The 20,908-nt window shown below is 39.9% G+C and overlaps 1 protein-coding gene across 3 annotated transcripts in view; it reads right to left on the bottom strand.

Moving 5' to 3' along the window:
- Window positions 1-302: 302 nt before the first annotated feature.
- agap3 (ArfGAP with GTPase domain, ankyrin repeat and PH domain 3) overlaps window positions 303-20,908 on the bottom strand; it is a 414,103-nt gene continuing 393,497 nt past the window's right edge. For all 3 annotated transcript variants that reach the window (XM_061920474.1, XM_061920475.1, XM_061920473.1), the window contains exons 17-18: window positions 9,138-9,393; window positions 303-5,563 (exon numbers count right to left, since the gene is read on the bottom strand). In XM_061920474.1, coding sequence (XP_061776458.1) covers window positions 5,333-5,563; window positions 9,138-9,393 — 487 coding nt within the window. In that variant the 3' untranslated portion in view covers window positions 303-5,332. The remainder of the gene's footprint in view (window positions 5,564-9,137; window positions 9,394-20,908) is intronic.

Here is a 20,908-nt window from a genome sequence, read left to right on the forward strand (position 1 = left end):
ACCACGTGTTACAACAGCGTGGCTTCATAGTAAAAGACTGCGGGTAGTAGACTGGCCTGCCTGTAGTCCAGACATAAATCCTGGTTTTTATGGCAATTTTTTATTTCTAAGCTTATTTTTCACCGAACAGGAAGTAATTTTTTAGTCACGCTTCTTCGACAGTACAACAACACACGTCGACTTAATTTCATTCCCAAATATGGACAAACATGGGGAACATTTAGCGAGAAATCTTCCTACAAAAGGAAACAGGAAGCAGGTTGTGACGCCGGAAGTAGGAATGAAGGAGTAGTAGCGTGCAGTACTTGTTTTCCCCTGAAGGAGGGGAAGGCTGCATGGTTTTATTGAATGTTTATTAATGAGTCAACAGTCAGCCAAGCACACAACAAGTTTTACTCTTTCGCTTTTTGCTTCAACGTCATAAAGAAATAAAGAAAAACCGACAAGAAACAAACCCAAATAAAAATATTTACATACTGCATTATAAATATGTCGAATGTACATCATTATACACAAGTAGCAAAGATGGCCGTGTTGGGGCCAAAACATGGCAAGTACCGTTCCAATAAAAAATGGAGAAACAAACAAAAGCAACATATGAAAATATGGCTTGTGGTTCAAGGGGCTTTTTCAGCCAAAAGCAGTTTTGTTCCATCAAATATTTACAAGACTTCAATGTTGAGGGGGGACAACTACGCTGACTACACTATTTGGAATAAACAAGTCCTAAATAACAATAAGGCCAGTATTACAGTACAAAGTTACAGTACGTCTAACAATGCAATCTGCTGGAGTCCGTGGCTGCAAACATGGAATCTTTGTGGCAACGCTCACTGACTAAAGTCTCCTCAATTCTGCTTGGGAGACACGAAAGTCACTGTTAAAGCAGCAGTTGGCTGAAATGACCAAATCACCCCATGCATGGCCTGTTTGGGTCTTTGGAACACACCGGCTTGTTATCACTGCGGTCCGATGGAAAAAAAGCACGTATCGTCACTTTCATCAACAGGGTTTGTTTTATAACTTATTTCACTTTCAAATTCAGTCACAAAATTCTTATTTGGCCAAGAAAGGAAATAATTAATCGGACTAAAATGGTTCGGCTTGGACAATAAGAAAACATCTATCTTGGAATTTCCGTTTTCAGATACGAAACTGTCAGGATAAAAAAATGAAATATTCAAAAATTGGGACAAGTGGTAGAAAATAGATGGTATGGATAAACCATTTTTTAAAATATGAAGCGAAAACTTACATCCATCCATTTTCTACCGCTTGTCCCTTTTGGAGTTGCGGGGGGTGCTGGAGCCTATCTCAGCTGGATTCGGGCGGTAGGTTTATTTGAGATACATATTTATTTATATAACTTTTAACCAAAAAAACAAACTTTTTGGGTCCGTGTGTGTTCATTCTATTTCTTAATTCTGATACACAAATCAAAAAAACTAATTAGGGCCATTTTTCAATTTTTATTATATATGGCAGATTGTGGTTGATTTTCATTCAAATATTGCCATAAAATTTGATTTTGCGCTGTTTTCCTTTAAAGGATTTGTATTTTTCCAGATAAACACAAAAATCTAATAAATGTTCATCCAAAATGCAAAAATGTGTGTTTATGTGTGTGATGACAAATTGAACCGGGGGCAGTATTTTAGCTTTCCCTTTGCGTTTAGCATGTTTTTAGCATAACGCTAACATCTTCAGTCCGTGTACCTTCCGTTCATTCTATTTCCAATTCTGAAACGCAAATCAACAAAAAAAATTAGGGACGTTTTTGACTTTTATTATAAACGGCAGATTTTAAAACAAACAAAAAAGGGTTTATTTCATTCAAATATTGCCATGAAATTGAATTTTCTGAGGTTTTCAGTTCCTTAAGGTTGTGTTAAAAATCTGGAATTAAAACTTTCTGTTTCAGCATTTTTGAACCAGAAAATTCTATTTTCTGTTTCAATTCTGATACGCAAATCAGAAAAACAAATTAGGGCCATTTTTCAATTTTTATTATATATGGCAGATTGTGGTTGATTTTCATTGAAATATTGCCATGAAATTGGATTTTGTGATGTTTTCCTTTTATGGGAAGAGCTAGACGAAGTGGCTGGAGATAGGGAAGTCTGGGCTTCCCTGCTTAGGCTGCTGCCCCCGCGACCCGACCTCGGATAAGCAGTAGATGATGGATGGATGGATGGATGGATTTTATTTTTTGCAGATAAACACAAAAATTTAATATAGGTTAATCCAAAATGCAAAAATGCGTGTTTATCTGTGTGATGACAAATTGAACCGGAAGCAGTATTTTAGCTTTTCCTTTGCGTTTAGTATGTTTTTTAGCATAACACTAACACTCAATAAACAAAATAAGGGCCGTTTTTCGATTTTTATTAAATACCGCAGATTTTAAAACAAACAAAAAAGGGTTGATTTTCATTAACATATTGCCTTGAAATTGGATTTTGTGCTGTTTTGCTTTTAAGGATTTTTTTTTTCCAGATAAACACAAAAATCTAATAAATGTTCATCCAAAATGCAAAAATGCGTGCTTATCTGTGTGATGACAAATTGAACTGGAAGCAGGATTTTAGCTTTTCCTTTGCGTTTAGCATGTTTTTAGCATAACGCTAACATCTTCAGTCCGTGTACCTTCCGTTCATTCTATTTCCAATTCTGAAACGCTAATCAAAAAACATAATTTGGCACGTTTTTCGATTTTTATTGTATACGGCACATTTTAAAACAAACAAAAAAGGGTTTATTTAATTCAAATATCGCCATGAAATTGGATTTTCTGAGGTTTTCAGTTCCTTAATGTTCAGTTAAAAATCTGGAATTTAAATGTTCTGTTTCAACATTTTTTTATGAACAAGAACAAAAATCCAAATAAAATGTTAAAAATTTAGACGATTTTTGTATCTTACATTGGTGGTAGAACTGCTGGCCAGAAAACGTCCTGGTTTGAATCAAGCTTTTGACATCCTAGTCACCTGTGTCCTTGGGCAAGACATGTCACCCACACTGGCCTAATTGTAGTTCAACATCTAGATAATGGGTTTCTACTGTAAAGCGCTTCGAGTCATTAGAGAAAAAGCGCTATAGAAAAATGACTCACTCTTCAATGATCAGTGTCCAGGATACAAAATGTTTAACTGTTTGAAAAAAAAAAAAAATTCCATTCCAAATTGTTTTTCCAAATAAAAACAGCCGAAATGAAATTTGACCCCCAAAAATTTTTGGGACGTGAAAACATTGCAGCATTAAAGGCCTACTGAAACCCACTACTACCGACCACGCAGTCTGATAGTTTATATATCAATGACGAAATATTAACATTGCAACACATGCCAATACGGCCTTTTTAGTTTACTAAATTGCAATTTAAAATTCCCCGCGAAGTGTCGTGTTGAAAACATCGCGGAATGATGACTCGTATGATGACGCGTGCGTTTGACGTCTCGGGTTGCAGCGGACATTATTTTCCAGTCCGATCCAAGCTATAAGTAGTTTGCTTTAATCGCATAATTAAACAGTATTCTGGAAAGTAGAAAGATGGAGGTGGGAAGCTTTTAGCCTTTAGCCGCACAAACACACGGTGTTTCCTTGTTTAAAATTCCCGGAGGTGAAGCTTTACTATGGATCAGAGCGGTCAAGCAAACATGGATCTTGACCAAATGTCAAACGGCAGTTTTTGGTGAGAAAATTGTGGTAATAAGTCGGCTCTTACAGGAGATCAGCGGAGCTTCTGTCCTGCTGAAGCTTTGTGACTTCCCTCAGAGACTCTGGGGTCAACACACCCGTGGCCACACCCCTCCGACTTTTAGGTACTATTTAACGCACTAAAACACTAGCAACACAATAGGTAGATAAGGGATTTTATAGAATTATCCTAGTAAATGTGTCTAAAAACATCTGAATCGCTCCCAATGCAATTGCCTTTTTTTTTTCTAGTCCTTCACTCTAAATTTCCTCATCTACAAATCTTTTATCTTCGCTCAAATTAATGGGGAAATTGTCGCTTTCTCGGTCCGACTAGCTCTAGCTGCTGCTGGCTCTGATTATAAACAATGTGAGGATGTGAAGAGCCCTACAACCGGTGACGTCACGCGCACATCGTCTGCTACTTCCGGTACAGGCAAGGCTTTTTTATTAGCGACCATAAGTTACGAATGTTATCGTGGATGTTCTCTACTAAATCCTTTCAGCAAAAATATGGCAATATAGCGAAATGATCAAGTATGACACACAGAATGGACCTGCTATCCCCGTTTAAATAAGAAAATCTCAATCCAGTAGGCCTTTTTGGAAAAAATGTTATCCAAATAAAAAGTTTAAAATCCAAATGTACAAAAACCATTTGAACTTAAATTTCTTACCCAAAAAGGTTTGTAGCATACAATAATTTATATAATTGACGACAGAAACTTGATACGTGCTTTTCATTCACCCATCCATCCATTTTTCTACCGCTTGTCCCTTTTGGGGTGGCGGGGGTGCTGGAGCCTTTCCCAGCTGCATTCATCCAACAGATATTGTAAGCAAACGCAAGCATTTTTTTTTTACTTTTGTAAAAATTTTTGATCCTACTAAATTCCTCCCTTAGTGATGAAATAATAATAAAAAAGTTGTTCTTGATAAGCAGACTAGGCCAAAGAATTGTTGTGCGTTAAAGAACAGTTGCCACGGTAACCCTCACAAGAGGCCGGTGAAGGCGGAGGAAAAAGCCCAAATTGGTCACAGTGTGAACTTTGTGGCCTCCTCCTTCAAAATTCAAGAAAAAAAGATTTAAAAAAAATCAACATTGACTTCGTTTGCACCTGAACGTCTCATCGGGAATCACTCAAACGCATCTTTTTGCTTCGCAGGCTGACAGGAAAGGTGGCGTGGACGCAAAGAGGAGGGGCTTACGTTGGGTTTTAATGAGGCTAAAAATACACAGCTGATGAGGTCACTCACTTGTACATGGGACTCACTGTCATGACACAAAGTGGCGTCTGGCGACAAAGACGTGGTAATGACACCAAACCGACGCTCTCAATCAAGTGTGAATGAGCGGTGATTGAAGAGGCCACGGCGTGGCCATAAAACATCGGCGGCGTCTTCATTCCTTCAGTCGGTCACGTGCGCGTTACGTCGAGGACGGTCGTCGCCTTCCTTCCAATCACCTCCTTTATTCACCTCGCCATTATTCGCTGAGTGTTTGTTGTCGTTATTTGGAGCGTTTCATTCTCCTGGCGCACGATTAGTTACACGGAGGTGGAAGGGAAAAAAAACATTTAAAGCTCCAAGACCAAGAACAAAAAGTACATGGTGGAGACGAGGGGGCGGAGTTAGTCTACATGATGCTGATGCTGCGGTTCAGCTCGCACTGAGCGTTGTTGTTGATGTTGGGGTTGGCGTTGCGGTTGCTGATGTTTCCTCCTGCGGGCGTCGACGTCAGACCGCCAGCGTCGTTGGGGCAGCCATGTTGGAGCAAGATGTCGGCGCACTCCTGGCTGCCGGCTCGCCTGGCGTAGGACAGCGGCGTCTGGCCACGGGCGTCCCGGCTCTTCACGTCCACGCCGTACTGTGAGGAGGAAAATATCAATATTTAACAGGAGACTTGACAATATCATTCATTTTTTCCTAAACAATAACACATGCACAAAGATTATTATTATTATTTTTTATGTATTTCTTTCACTTTATTAAAGTATTTTAACCCTTGATGCATGAGAAGTTTAGCCCGGTTGAATAATATTTTTTTTCATTCATTATGTTATTTTTTTGGTGCCATTTTTACAAATATTATTGAATGTATTACTACTATTTATGTAACCATTTAAAATAACCCATTTAAACTATACAGTATTTTAAAAACATCATCAAATACAAACTGTAATAAATACTTTTTTTGATAACTACCTTGAAATTGAGATTCAAATAATAATTTACTGTATTAAATTACCAAATAAAATATCTATTTTCAAATTTTTTATTATATTAGCTATTGATTTAGGCAATTCAAATAACACTTTTGGACTACAATTAAAGAAATATATATATTGGATCACTACCTTGGAATTTAAATAAAAAAAATAATTGAACATATTAGATGACTAAAGAAAATATCTTTCAACTGACTTTTTTTATTATCCTATTTATTAGGGCAAATAAAAATAAATAAAATACCCCCTCCTTCCCCCTTGGAATTCAGATTAAAAAAATAATTGAACATATAAAATGATTAAAGAAAATGTATTCTATTTATAATCTATTTAAGTTTTTTGTTGATTGTATGACTTATTTATTTTACCAATTGAATTTTTTTTTTTTTTCTACAATGCTTATTTTTTTGTGATAGAGTGATTGGAGCACATACTTGTCACAAAAAACATTCATGAAGTTTGTCAAACATGGGCTTGGACGTGGATTGTTTCTTTGATGCAGAGGATGATTAGCACGAGCGAGGCGTGAGTGTGAGTACATCTTTTTATTCATATACTACTGTCACAGGGAAAACAAAAACACTTGCTCGATGGCATGAATAACAGTGAGCTATAAACTAAAACAGCCCGATGGCATGGCTATATACGAACGAAACAAAAGACACTAGCTGTGGCACACACAAAACAATACTTGCACTGAGGCATAAATACAAAACTTACTTGGATCGACACAAAGGGCATGGATAGCGAGGTGTTCGAGGGCATGAAGGTAGCAACAGCATGGTAGGGTGTGTGAAGATGCCAGGATGAAGAATCGAAACAGAATGGCTTAAATAGCAGTGACATAATCAGTGATGGAACAGGTGTGCGACATGACAGCTAAAACTAATGAGTTGGCATGGTAACGAAAACAAACCAGGAAGTGCAAAGACAGAACTGAATGTCCAAAAAAGCAAAACATAACAAAAACACATCATAATCCACAGGCGTGACAACGTTTGGTTCTTTTATGAATTTATTATGGCTCTACTGAAAAAGTGACAAAATCTGCTGGGTCAGAAGTATACATACAGTTTTAGCCTGATTTAGCCAATTCCTTTACCACTTTTGACATGTGTTTGGGATCAATGTCCTGCGTGATTACCCAACTGCACCCAAGACCCAACCTCCGGGATGATAATTTTAGGTTGTCCTGAAGAATTTGGAAGAAAACCTCCTTTTTCATTGTCCCATTTTAAGCACCAGTTCCATTGGCAGCAAAACAGGCCCAGAGCATAATACTACCACCACCATGCTTGATAGTAGGAATGGTGTTCCTGGGAATAAAGGCCTCCCCTTTGCTCCTCCAAACATATTGCTGGGTATTGTGGCCAAACAGCTCATTTTTTAATCCCAGGAACACCAAACCTACCGTCAAGCACCAATGGTGGTGGTAGTATTATGCTCTGGGCCTGTTTTGCTGCCAATGGAACTAGTGCTTTACAGAGAGTAAATGGGACAATGAAAAAGGAGGATTACCTCCAAATTCTTCAGGACAACCTAAAATTTTCAGCCCGGAGGTTGGGTCTTGGGTGCAGTTTTGATTGATTGATTGATACTTTTATTAGTAGATTGCACAGTACAGTACATGTTCCGTACAATTGACCACTAAATGGTAACATCTGAATAAGTTTTTCAACTTATTTAAGTCGGGGTCCACGTTAATCAATTCAGTTGGGTGTTCCAACAGGACAATGACACCAAACACACGTCAAAAGCGGTAAAGGAATGGCTAAATCAGGCTAGAATTAAGGTTTTAGAATGGCCTTCCCCAAGTCCTGACTTAAACGTGTGAACAATGCTGAAGAAACAAGTCCATGTCAGAAAACCAACAAATTTAGCTGAACTGTACCAATTTTGTCAAGAGGAGTGGTCAAAAATTCAACCAGAAGCTTGTGGATGGCTACCAAAAGCGCCTTATTGCAGTGAAACTTGCCAAGGGACATGTAACCAAATATTAACATTGCTGTATGTATACTTTTGACGCAGCAGATTTGGTCACATTTTCTGTAGAGCCATAATAAATTCATAAAAGAACCAAACTTCATGAATGTTTTTTGTGACCAACAAGTATGTGCTCCAATCACTCTATCACAAAAAAATAAGAGTTGCAGAAATTATTGGAAACTCAAGACAGCCATGACATTATGTTCTTTACAAGTGTACGTAAACTTTCGACCTTGACTGTATATATATATATATATTTTTTTTGGGAGATATATCTATCATATATAAAAAATACTTTTTAAAAAAAGAAATAAGTATATAATAAAATAAAAAACAGTTTTTTTGTATTTTTCAGACAATCAGCCTGTATTGTTATTATAATGTTAATTTACATTTTTAAGGCCAAAATGCCATACAATATATTGAGAGCAGCCCAATGAAGTCCTTGAGTAAAAATCAAATGTCCGATATGGTATCCATTATTTAAATTAGTTTTAACTATTAAATGAACCTATAATATGACTTCTTTTATCTTTGTGGGAAATATTGGACACAACGTGTTGTCAAGCTTGTGAGATGCGATGCACGAGTAAGTCACTGTTCATTTTTGTAATGTTTTTATTGAATTTTTTTTTGTATATAAATGGTTGTGATGATTAATCACTGCTATTTTGGAATTGTTATAAATATTGATACTGTTGTTGATGTTACTCATTTTTATTTGACTACTTTTGGATTGTTTTGTGTCATGTTTGTGTGTCATCTTGCTATTTTGAATGTTGCTGGGCCGAGGTTTGGTTTTAGAATTGGAATTGCATTATTATATTATTATTGTATATTATTTTGTTGGACTGATTAATTAAAAAAAGAAAAAAAAAAAAGAAAAAAATCCCAAACCATTTATAGACCAAAATGTGCCAAATTAATCCATTAAAAATCTGTTAAATAAAAAAAAACTACTTTAAAATAAATCAATTTAAATGAATTGTGTCTGGCTTCAGGAGAGTTTCTAAAAGTAAAGCAATATCACCATAATGTGGTGATAATTTAATTTAATAATTTCTTATAAGTATAATTGAGTTCCCGTGTGAAGATGGCAGTTGTATTAAGTCAGCGAGCAGCAGCTGATTTCCATGTGAAAGCTCTGACAGGAAGTAAGGCCTTTGAGACACCCAAACGTCGCTCCTTCTCCGAGGCGCACGTCTAAAACCCGACCGCGTGTCTCACCCAGATGAGCAGCTGTGTGATGACCACGTTGGCCATGGCGCAGGAAAGATGCAGCGCCGTGCGTCCGTCGCCGTCCCCGTACGTCTCGTTGACCTCCTCCTTGGTGCCGTGAGCCAGCAGGACCACCACCAGCCTCAGGTCGTCCTCCACCACCGCCCGCAGGAGCTGCTGGCCCAAGGGCACGTCGGAATGGGGCAGGCCCACCAGGAAGAGCTTCTGCTCGTATTTGGCTCGGATCCAGCGCTCCTTCTCCTCCCTGGAAAGGAAAACATTTTTACTATTTTGACTCACGGCGGAATTTGGAATAGTGGCTTCCGTTGCATACAACTGTAGACCAACAACACACATCCCACTGGGCATCCCCCACTTGTTGTTGTCCAAAAAAAATGGAGTGAAGGCATCAGTCGCCAATGAGGCCTTCCTGGGCTTATCCAACAGGAGACTGAGGGCCGCGGCATTACAGTGAAGAATGTGCAGTATAATAGTTAAAGTACCACTGATAGTCACACACACACTACGTGTGGTGAAATTAACCTCTGCATCTGACCCATCCCCTTGTTCCACCCCCTGGGAGGTGAGAGGAGCAGTGAGGAGAAGTGAGCAGCAGCGGTGGCCGCGCTCGGGAATCATTTTGGTGATTTAACCCCCAGTTCCAACTCTTGATGTTGAGTGCCAAGCAGGGAGGTAATGGGTCCCATTTTTATAATCTTTGGTATGACTCGGCTGGGGTTTGAACTCACGACCTACCGATCTCAGGGCGGACACTTTAACCATGCAGTGTAAGCTAACGTTTCTGGCCGTGTTGCTAGAAATTTTACCTGCTAAGTATCACCAGAATTTACCGCGCCATGAAAAAGGTGCATAAAAGCGATCCGATAGCGATAAATTCTCACACCGTACAAAAAAGGGGAACTCATAACATGAGTGTGGGGGGGGAATAAGTAGCCGCGCGTCAATACACCAGTGAAGGACGTCGATGGTTTATGGAATCTTCAGACAACAAGTCACAAGTTTTCCTACGCTTTGAACCCTGCGCTTTATACAATGCGGCGAGTTTATGGATTTTGCCAAGCCACGTGTTACAACAGCGTGGCTTCAAAGTCAATCAATCATCAATCAATGTTTATTTATATAGCTCTAAATCACAAGTATCTCAAAGGGCTGCACAAACCTTGGTCCAGATCCCACATCAGTAAAATCATAATCATAGTAAAAGAGTGCAGGTACTAGACTGGCCTGCCTGTAGTCCAGACCTGTCTCCCATTAAAAACGTGTGGCGCAATATGAAGCCTAAAATATCACAACAGAGACCGCCGACTGTTGAACAACTTACAGTAAGCTGTAGATCAAGCAAGAATGGGAAGGAATTCCATCTGAAAAGTTTTAAAAAGTGGTCTTCTCAGTTCCCAAAGGTTTACTGAGTGTTGTTAAAAGGAAAGGCCATGTAACACAGTGGTAAAAATGCCCCTGTTCCAACTTTTTTGAGTTAATGATTATTTGCAAAAAAAAAAAATAGTTTCTCAGTTCCAACATTAAATATCTTGTCTTTGCAGTCTATTCAAATGAATATAAGTTGAAAAAGATTTCAAAATCATTGTATTCTGTTTTTATTTACGATTTACACGGCGTGCCAACTTCTCTGGTTTTGGGTTTTGTACAACACCAGTTCCTGCAGGAATCAAAGCCACTTTGGGAAGTGCATTAAAGGCCTACTGAAACCCACTACTACCCACCACGCAGTCTGATAGTTTATATATCAATGATGAAATATTAACATTGCAACACATGCCAATACGGCCTTTTTAGTTTACTAAATTACAATTTTAAATTTCCCGGGAGTTTTGTCTTCGAAACGTCGTGTAATGATGACGTGTACGCAAGACGTCACAGGTTTTTAGGAAGTATGAGCGCTGCACACGCACACAGCTAAAAGTCGTCTGTTTAACGGCATAATTATACAGTTTTTTGGACATCTGTGTTGCTGAATCTTTTGCAATTTGTTCAATTAGTATTGGAGAAGTCACAGTAGAAAGATGGAGTTGGGAAGCTATAGCTTTTAGCCACACAAACACAGGGTGATTCCTTGTTTAAAATTCCTGTAGGTGAAACTTTCCTATGGATCAGAGCGCGGTCAAGAGAACATGGATCCCGACCACATGTCAACCAGCAGGTTTCGGTGACAAAATTGTGGTTAAAAAGTCAGTTCTTACCGGAGAAAAGCTGAGCTTGTGCCGTCCATAGCTGCCGTCGACTCCCCTGAGACATTGGCGTCAACACACCCGTGGAGACACCCTTCCAACTATCAGGTAATATTAAACTCACTAAAACACTAGCAACACAATAGAAAGATAAGGGATTTCCCAGAATTAACCTAGTAAATGTGTCTAAAAACATCGGAATCCGTCCCAATGCAATCGCGTTTTTTTTTTTTTTCTAGTCCGTCGCTATCAATATCCTCAAATATCCTTTCATCCTTGCTCAAATTAATGGGGAAATTGTCGTTTTCTCGGTCGAAATAGCCCTTTTTGTTGGAGGCTCCCATTATAATCAATGTGAATATGTTAGGAGCCATCAACATGTGACGTCATCGTCTGCGACTTCCGGTAGAGGCAGGGCTTTTCTCTTAGCACCGAAAGTTGCGAACTTTATCTTGGATATTCTCTACTAAATCCTTTCAGCAAAAATATGACAATATCGCGAAATGATCAAGTATGACACATACAATGGACCTGCTATCCCTGTTTAAATAAAAAAATCTCATTTCAGTAGGCCTTTAATGCTGCGTGCCACAGAGGACAGTAACATTGTCGATGGAAATGTTTTAAAATATTTTAATATTAGGTGACGGAGGAGGAGGTGGCTTGGAGAAATTCACAGTAAAAGTTCATATAAGGTGACCTGTCATTCGCTGATTGTCTGTTCATGCAAAAGCGGGGCCCCGTACAGATCACGGGGCCCCTCCGCATGCCGCACGAAGGAACATCTCTGGACGGACAGCATGAGAGTGACATATTTGTCCTCATGAGGGTGCTATGCTGAGTGACATTTAGCAGAGTAAATTAGGATGGAGAGATCACAGAGCAATCATATTTAGGAGCGGCATCTTCGCAAAGGTTACAACGCTCGTGTCGATTGCAGACAATACGGGAGAAGAGAAAGGCGTTTTTTTTATTTTTTATCAGCACTGTCTGTCAGTCTGAACCTGTGGACCCCCTCCCACAAAAGAAGCAGCATGGCTCGCCGTCTCCCCCGAGGCGGCTTGGGCCTCCAGCCCGATCGATGGCGCTGAATGGCCGCCAAGAGAGGAACGGGATGCTTCCTGCGGGAGAGAATAGCCGAAACGTTCTCTATCGCCATCTATTGCGCTCCCATCTTGACCTCCATTCTGCGGCCTCATTCAACGCATCCGCAGATAAAAAATCAATACGTGAATGACTGAGCATGCCCGGTGTGCCGCTGACCCCTTGACCCCGTCAGCGGCGTGCGATAAGACGGCACCGTTGTTTGGAACGGTGGCTGAGTGACATGAGCGGAGGAGGTTTGTATGGACACGTTGAATGCCCCGCTGCCTCGGTGCTGACAAGACTCTCGGGGGAACCGGCGGCCACGACGTCGAGCTGACGACCACTTTCTAGCATCTGACTCACACTCTGCTCACTTCATTTGTGCCTTCGCATGGACCCCGTCATAGACTTTTAACGACACTAAATGAGGTCGCCAAGGTGTGGATTTAGCTAAACCGCAGAGATGTTAATTGGAGGCAGGGAATAATTGGAGATATTTGAAAACTAACTGGCTTCACGGTGGCAGAGGGGTTAGTGCGTCTGCCTCACAATACGAATGTCCTGAGTAGACAGGGTTCAATCCCGGGCTCGGGATATTTCTGTGTGGAGTTTGCATGTCCTTCCCTTGAATGCGTGGGTTCTACTCCGGCTTCCTCCCACCTCCAAAGACATGCACCTGGGGATAGGTTGATTGGCAACACTAAATTGGCCCTAGTGTGTGAATGTGAGTGTGAATGTTGTCTGTCTATCTGTGTTGGCCCTGCGATGAGGTGGCGACTTGTCCAGGGTGTAGTGAAGTGAAGTGAATTATATTTATATAGCGCTTTTCTCTAGTGACTCAAAGCGCTTTACATAGTGAAACCCAATATCTAAGTTACATTTAAACCAGTGTGGGTGGCACTGGGAGCAGGTGGGTAAAGTGCCTTGCACAAGGACACAACGGCAGTGACTAGGATGGCGTAAGCGGGAATCGAACCTGCAACCCTCAAGTTGCTGGCACGGCCACTCTACCAACCGAGCTATACCGCCTTGTACACTGCCTTCCGCCCGATTGTAGCTGAGATAGGCACCAGCTCCCCCCGCGACCCCAAAGGGAATAAGCGGTAGAAAATGGATGGATGGATGAAAACTTTGTTTAAACAAGACTAATGTTTTAGAGTGCATGCGAAAGCAGACAGCAAAACATTTAAAAACTTGTAGAGTGAATCTTGTTGAGTCACGTTGCTATAAGCCAGGGGTGTCAAACTCATTTTAGCTCAGGGGCGGCATGGAGGAAAATCTATTCTCACATGGGCCGGACGGGTAAAATCTAGCACGATAACTTAAAAATACAACTACAAAACCCAAAACCAGTGAAGTTGGCACGTTGTGCAAATCGTAAATAAAAACAGAATACAATGATTTGCAAATCATTTTCAACGTACCGTATTTCCTTGAATTGCCGCAGGGTATGTAGTATGCGCCTGCCTTGAATTACTGCCTGGTCAAACTCGTGATGTCACGAGTGACACTTCCCCTGTCATCTTTTCAAAACGGAGGGGGCTGATTTCAATACCGGTAATTTGAAATCGCATAAAGGGAAGAAGATTAAGAGCTATTCAGTAGGATTTAAGGTCCAAGCTTACATCCCACTCAAATTTTTACTGCATACCTTTGGTAAGTGCCGGACTGAGAAGAGGTTTTAAAATAATTAGCGCATACTTACCTTTACCGCATTCCTTTGGTAAGCGCAGGAGTGAGAAGAGGTTTTAAATTAATTAGTGCCCCGGCGGCAATTCAAAAAAATACGGCATATTCAATTGAATAGACTGCAAAGACAAGATACTTAACGTTCAAACTGGAAAACTTTGTTATTTTTTGCAAATATTAGCTCATTTGGATTTTGATGCTTGCAACATGTTTCAGAAAAGCCGGCACAATTGGCAAAAAAGACTGAGAAAGTTGAGGAATGCTCATCAAACACTTATTTGGAACATCCCACAGATGAACAGGCTAATTGGGAACAGGTGGGTGTCATGATTGGGTATAAAAGCAGCTTCCATGAAAAGCTCAGTCATTCACAAACAAGGATTGGGCGAGGGTCACCACTTTGTGAATAAATGCGTGAGCAAATTTTCCAACAGTTTAAGAAGAACATTTCTCAACGAGCTATTGCAAGGAATTTAGGGATTTCACCGTCTACGGTCCATAATATCAGCAAAAGGTTCAGAGAATCTGGAGAAATCACTGCACGTAAGCGATGATATTAAGGAAATTCGATCCCTGAAATGTTAACTGAGTGTTAAATTAAGTTTTTCAGTTCCATCCATCCATTTTCTACCACTTGTCCCTTTGGGGTCTCAGTTAAAACATTAACTATCTTGTCTTTGCAGTCTATTCAATTGATTATATGTTGAAAAGGATTTGCAAATCATTGTATTCTGTTTTTATTTACGAATTACACAACTTGCCAACTTCACTGGTTTTGGGGTTTGTATAAAGATCCTTATGTATAAAGTACCACTGATAGTCACACACACACTAGGTGTGGCGAAATTATTCTCTGCAATTTAACCATCTCCATTGATCACTCCCTGGGAAGTGAGGGGAGCAGTGAGCAGCAGCAGTGGCCACGTCCGGGAATCATTTTTGGTGATTTAACCCCAGATTCCAACCTTTGATGCTAAGTGCCAAGCAGAGAGGCAATGGGTTCCATTTTTATAGTCTTTGGTATGACTCAACCGATGTTTGAACTCACAACCTACCGATCTACGGGCAGACACTCTAACCACTAATCCACTGAGTAGGTATAGTAGTATTTTTTTCTCAAAATGGTTGGCTTCTTTTTAGAACGTGGCAACATTGAACTGAATGTTTCTATTACAATACAACTGTCTTACCTCAAAGTTGTCAACAACCTCCACTCACTGTAGATTTTACAGTGAGTGGAGGTGTTTTAGGAAGGTCATGCTAACGTTTCACCAACAGAAGACTTTCACCAGTAGAAGATAGCATACTTCAATCATGGGTAACAAAATCCATGATTTCCAGCAGACGATATTTAGCATGGAGCTCCGCAGAGGCCACGGCGATGTTCAGTACATAGGTGTTGAAATTGTGTTTGGCTATGTATGGTGCTATCGTATGTGCGCAATATGCATAATCTACTGCAATTTTTTTGTTGTAGCTGTATGTTGAAATGGCGCCACTGAAGTGGCTGCTGGTTGCATACGCTCTGTTCTTTTTTAATGTCCTTTGATGTTTTCCCTCATTTTCATGTGTTTTTACCTTATTTTAATACCAGAGTAAAACAACTTGCATTGAGCCTAGTCTATAAAATTCGCTACACCTCCCTTATACCGAAGTACATGTCAAACTACTTTCAAAACATAAATGACTGCTATAACCACAACATCAGGGGGAACTCTACAAACCATGTTAAACCCAGATTCCGACCAAACAAAGGTCTTAGCTCATTCTCCTTCTATGCCACATCAATGTGGATTGCACTCCCAACAGGTGTAAAAGAAAGTACATCTCTACCCTTCTTCAAAACCACACTAAAAGAACACCTCCAGGCAGCTACAACCCTAGACTAACAGCTTCCCCCCACCACAGCCCACCTCCCCGGATTGTAAATAATCAAATGTAAATAATCAAATGTATATACTTGTTCTTGTGCTTTCTGAGCTCACTATGTTCACTGCTCGCTGTATACATATCCTACCATGTCAGACCTACCGTATTTTTCGGATTACAAATCACAGTTTTTTTGCGACATATACTCCGGAGCGATTTATGTGTGAAATTATTAACACTTTACCGTAAAATATTAAATAATATTATTTATCTCATTAGCGGAAGAGACGAAGAAAATGTCAGCAATCGTCACACACACGTCAACCAATAAGAATTTGGCGGGGGAGGGTCATGGCAGAAGTGCATTGTGGGTCATGGGATGCTAACTGCTATATGATATATGCTACTGCCGTAGCTATTAATATGGATCATTTCAACGTTGGCGGCAACTTATAAAAACTGAGAAGGGCTGAACAAATACGGCACCGAAAAGGAAATCATGTACTGCAGATTACAAGCTGGACGTAGTGAAATATGCAGCAGAAAACGACAAGAAGAAGCGGCGCATACCTTTGTAGTTGGCAGAGTTGTTTAAAAGCGACATCGAGGAAAAAGATTTAATCAGATTTATCGATTAGGAGTGAAAGATTGTTTGGTAAACGTATAGCATGTTCTATATGTTAAAGTTATTTGAATGACTCTTACCATAATATGTTACGTTAACATACCAGGCACCTTCTCCGTTGGTTATTTATGCGTCATATAACGTACACTTATTCAGCCTGTTGTTCACTATTCTTTATTTATTTTAAATTGACTTTTAAATGTCTCTTCTTGGTGTTGGGTTTTATCAAATAAATTTCCCCCAAAAATGTGACTTATACTCCAGTGCAACGTATATATGTTTTTTTACTTCTTTATTATGCATTTTCGGCAGGTGTGACTTATACTCCGGAGCGATTTATAATCCGAAAAATACGGTACACTGTTTCAATGTCCATTTCTCAAATGATATAATTGTGCTGATATGAACCAAGCCTAACCCCCTGGCCCCAAACCCTTCCACATCCCTCCCCCCGGATTGTAAATAATGTAAATACTTCAATGTATATACACTGATGATTAACTTGTGTGATGACTGTATTATGCTAAAAGTATATATTTGTACCATGAATTGATTAAGTTGAAAAACTTATTCGGGTGTTACCATTTAGTGGTCAATTGTACGGAATATTTACTGGACTGTGCAATCTACTAATAAAAGTTTCAATCAATTAATCAAACCATTTTTTGGATCTTCACTGCAACCACATAATTTCCCACATGTGGAATGAATAAAGTCTCTCCTATCCCATACTATCCCTACATCAATTCTACTTACTTCAGCATTTATTCATCATTTCAGTTCAGCATTGGAGTGTTTATATGTAATTTCTCCAGAAATCCCATTTTCTACTTCTTTTTATTCCGCCCTTTTTTTTGTCTGCCTTCTTCTCCCACAGATTTGGTCGGAATTAACCATTCCAAATTCCGAATATTCAGCTCATTGTTGACATGTTCTTGCAGCCAAAGTAGATATTCACTATAAAAGATGTTTTCATTATCACGTTGAATTAAAGAGGATCTACTATGGAAAACCAACTTACCTATTGGTACTTACTGTTGTATACGTGGGATCTGCATAGTTCCTGAACATTTTAATAAAATCACGAAGAAATTGCCGCAATATTTATATTTACTTTACACTTCCGCCAATCCAGCCGTTCGGAATTTGCTCCATTTGTGATATTTTGGTTCTATGTGACGTCAGCGGATTATCCATTTATGATAAAAATGTACCCAGAGTTCAGTCTGGCCACATTCAAGCTCAGTCATTTTCTCTCCTCTCTTGTTGTGGGGCAGACTGGCTCATACATGCACATGCATCCTCCGCTGTTGCCATTTTTAACACAAAGTAGAGTATAGTTGTAAGTGATATCCATCAGTAGACTCAATATGGAAGCGGTAACAACTACGACAATGAAGAGATGGTCAAAAATTGGTTTTAAGATGAAAATAGAATTTATGCAACAATTTGACCAGAGAACCACCATTACATGTTATGTAGACCACATGGAAGTGTTTTAAATGGAGAAATCATTAGATGACCCCTTTAAAGAAGGAGCTGAGCCGGAAGGCAAAGTTCTCAATTTACCGGTCGATCTACGTTCCCATCCTCACCTATGGTCATGAGCTTTGGGTCATGACCGAAAGGATAAGATCACAGGTACAAGCGGCCAAAATGAGTTTTCACCGCCGGGTGGCGGGGCTCTCCCTTAGAGATAGAGTGAGAAGCTCTGCCATCCGGGGGGAGCTCAAAGTAAAGCCGCTGCTCCTCCACATCGAGAGGAGCCAGATGAGGTGGTTCGGGTATCTGCTCAGGATGCCATGCGAAGGCCTACCTAGGGAGGTGTTTAGCGCACGTCCGACCGGTAAGAGGCCACGGGGAAGACCCAGAACATGTTGGGAAGGCTATGTCTCCCGGCTGGCCTGGGAACGCCTCATGATCCCCGGGAAGAGCTAGACGAAGTGGGCAGGGGAGAGGGAAGTCTGGGCTTCTCTGCTTTGGCTGCTGCCCCCGCAACCCGACCTCGGATAGGCAGAAGAAAATGGATGGATGGATAGACCCCTTTAAAGGGGAACAGCAGTTTCTTTTTAAATTTTGCCTATTGTTCATACTGTAATCATTATGAAAGACAGGACAGCAGATATCTTTTTCCAATGCATTCTAAACATTAAATACATTCGATCAAAAGTCACCTTACAGCGTGGCCAATGGGAGGTCCTCTATATTGCCCATAAGATCCAATAAATAACCATCCAAAAAGCGGCAACAACACTCAATTTACGTTTTGTGATTTGAATATTAAAGGCCTACTGAAATGAGATTTTCTTATTTAAACGGGGATAGCAGGTCCATTCTATGTGTCATACTTGATCTTTTCGCGATATTGCCATTTTTTTGCTGAAAGGATTTAGTCGAGAACATCCACGATAAAGTTTGCAACTTTAGTTCTCAAATAAAAAAGCCTTGCCTTTACCGGAAGTAGCAGACGATGTGCGCATGATGTTACTGGTTGTAGGGCTACTCACATCCTCACATTGTTTACAATCATAGCCAGCAGCAGCTAGAGCTATTCGGACAGAGAAAGCGACATTTTCCCCATTAATTTGAGCGAGGATGAAAGATTCGTAGATGAGGAAACTTAGAGTGAAGGCCTAGAAAGAAAAAAAAAAGGCGAGGGCAGTGAGAGCGATTCAGATATTTTTAGACACAAGGATAATTCTGGGAAATCCCTTATCTGCCTATTGTGTTGCTAGTGTTCTAGTGAGTTAAATAGTACCTTAAAGTCGGAGGGGTGGGGCCACGGGTGTCTCTGAGAGAAGTCACGGCAGCTGCAGGAGGACGCTGGCTCCACTGATCTCCGGTAAGAGGCGACTTTTTTACACAATTTTCTCACCAAAAACTGCCGTTTGACATGGATCCATGTTCGCTTGACCGCTCTGATCCATAGTAAAGCTTCACCTCCGGGAATTTTAAACAAGGTATCACCGTGTGTTTGTGCGGCTAAAGGCTAAAAGCTTCCCATCTCCATCTTTCTACTTTGACTTCTCCATTATTGATTGAACAAATTGCCAAAAATTCAGCAACACAGATTTCCAAAATACTGTGTAATTGCGCGATGAAAAGAGACGACTTTTAGCCGTAAGTGGTGCTGGGCTAATATGTCCCCTCCAACCAATAATGTCACAAACACGCGTCATCATTCCGCGACATTTTCAACAGGAAACTCCGCGACAAATTTAAAATTGTAATTTTAAACTAAACCAGATGTATTGGCATGTGTTGCAATGTTAATATTTCATCATGATATATAAACTATCAGACTGCGTGGTCGGTAGTAGTGGGTTTCAGTAGGCCATTAACCAAGTATTAGTGATATTGTTACTATTAGCGCTAACACAGACAAACTATTTATAGTGGCGCCGTGATCACTTCCTGTGTGCCAATGTTTACATCATCGAGTGGTAAGGTGCTTCCTTGCTTACTTTTTCTCTTGAAAGTTTCTTGTAGTTCATAAACCATGCCTTTCACCTGCATAGTAGAAGAATGAGGATGTATTTCGACAAGTTGGTACACTTTGACAGCCAATTTAGACCCAAGAATGGCGAAAACGACACAAAAAGACGCCTGCTTTCACCCCTATTTTCTTCGCAAGGATAACGAGTCATTTTTCATCTAAATGGGAATATATACACATCCTAACTGTTGGCATCACAATGACAGCAGACCTTGCACAGTAAGTGATGTTTTATTATGTTTGTTGGTTCTCATGAAGTCTGCAGTGAACAGTAACCAGCGATGTTAAAAAAAACTGATGTCATAATGCATCTTTTTTTTTATCAATGCGCTGCGTTTGCTTAAGATTATTAAAATACGTAAAAATTGAATGTTATTATAAATGTGCCTGTTACTACTTTACATACAGTACAGGCCAAAAGATTGGACACACTTTCCCATAATGTGTTTTCTTTATTTTCATGACTATTTACATTGTAGATCGTCACTGAAGGCATCAAAACTATGAATGAACACATGTGGAGTTATGTACTTAACAAAAAAAGGTGAAATAACTGAAAACATGTTTTATATTCTAGTTTCTTCAAAATAGCCACCCTTTGCTCTGATTACTGCTTTGCACACTCTTGGCATGCTCTCGATGAGCTTCAAGAGGTAGTCACCTGAAATGGTGTTCACTTCACAGGTGTCATAGTTTTGATGCCTTCAGTGAAAATCTACAACTTAAATAGTTAATAAAATAAAGAAAACACATTGAAATGAGAAGGTGTGTCCAAACTTTTGGCCTGTACTGTATATACTTAAATAAT

This window comes from Nerophis ophidion, linkage group LG14, assembly GCF_033978795.1.
Source record: "Nerophis ophidion isolate RoL-2023_Sa linkage group LG14, RoL_Noph_v1.0, whole genome shotgun sequence".
NCBI classification, from domain to species: domain Eukaryota; kingdom Metazoa; phylum Chordata; class Actinopteri; order Syngnathiformes; family Syngnathidae; genus Nerophis; species Nerophis ophidion.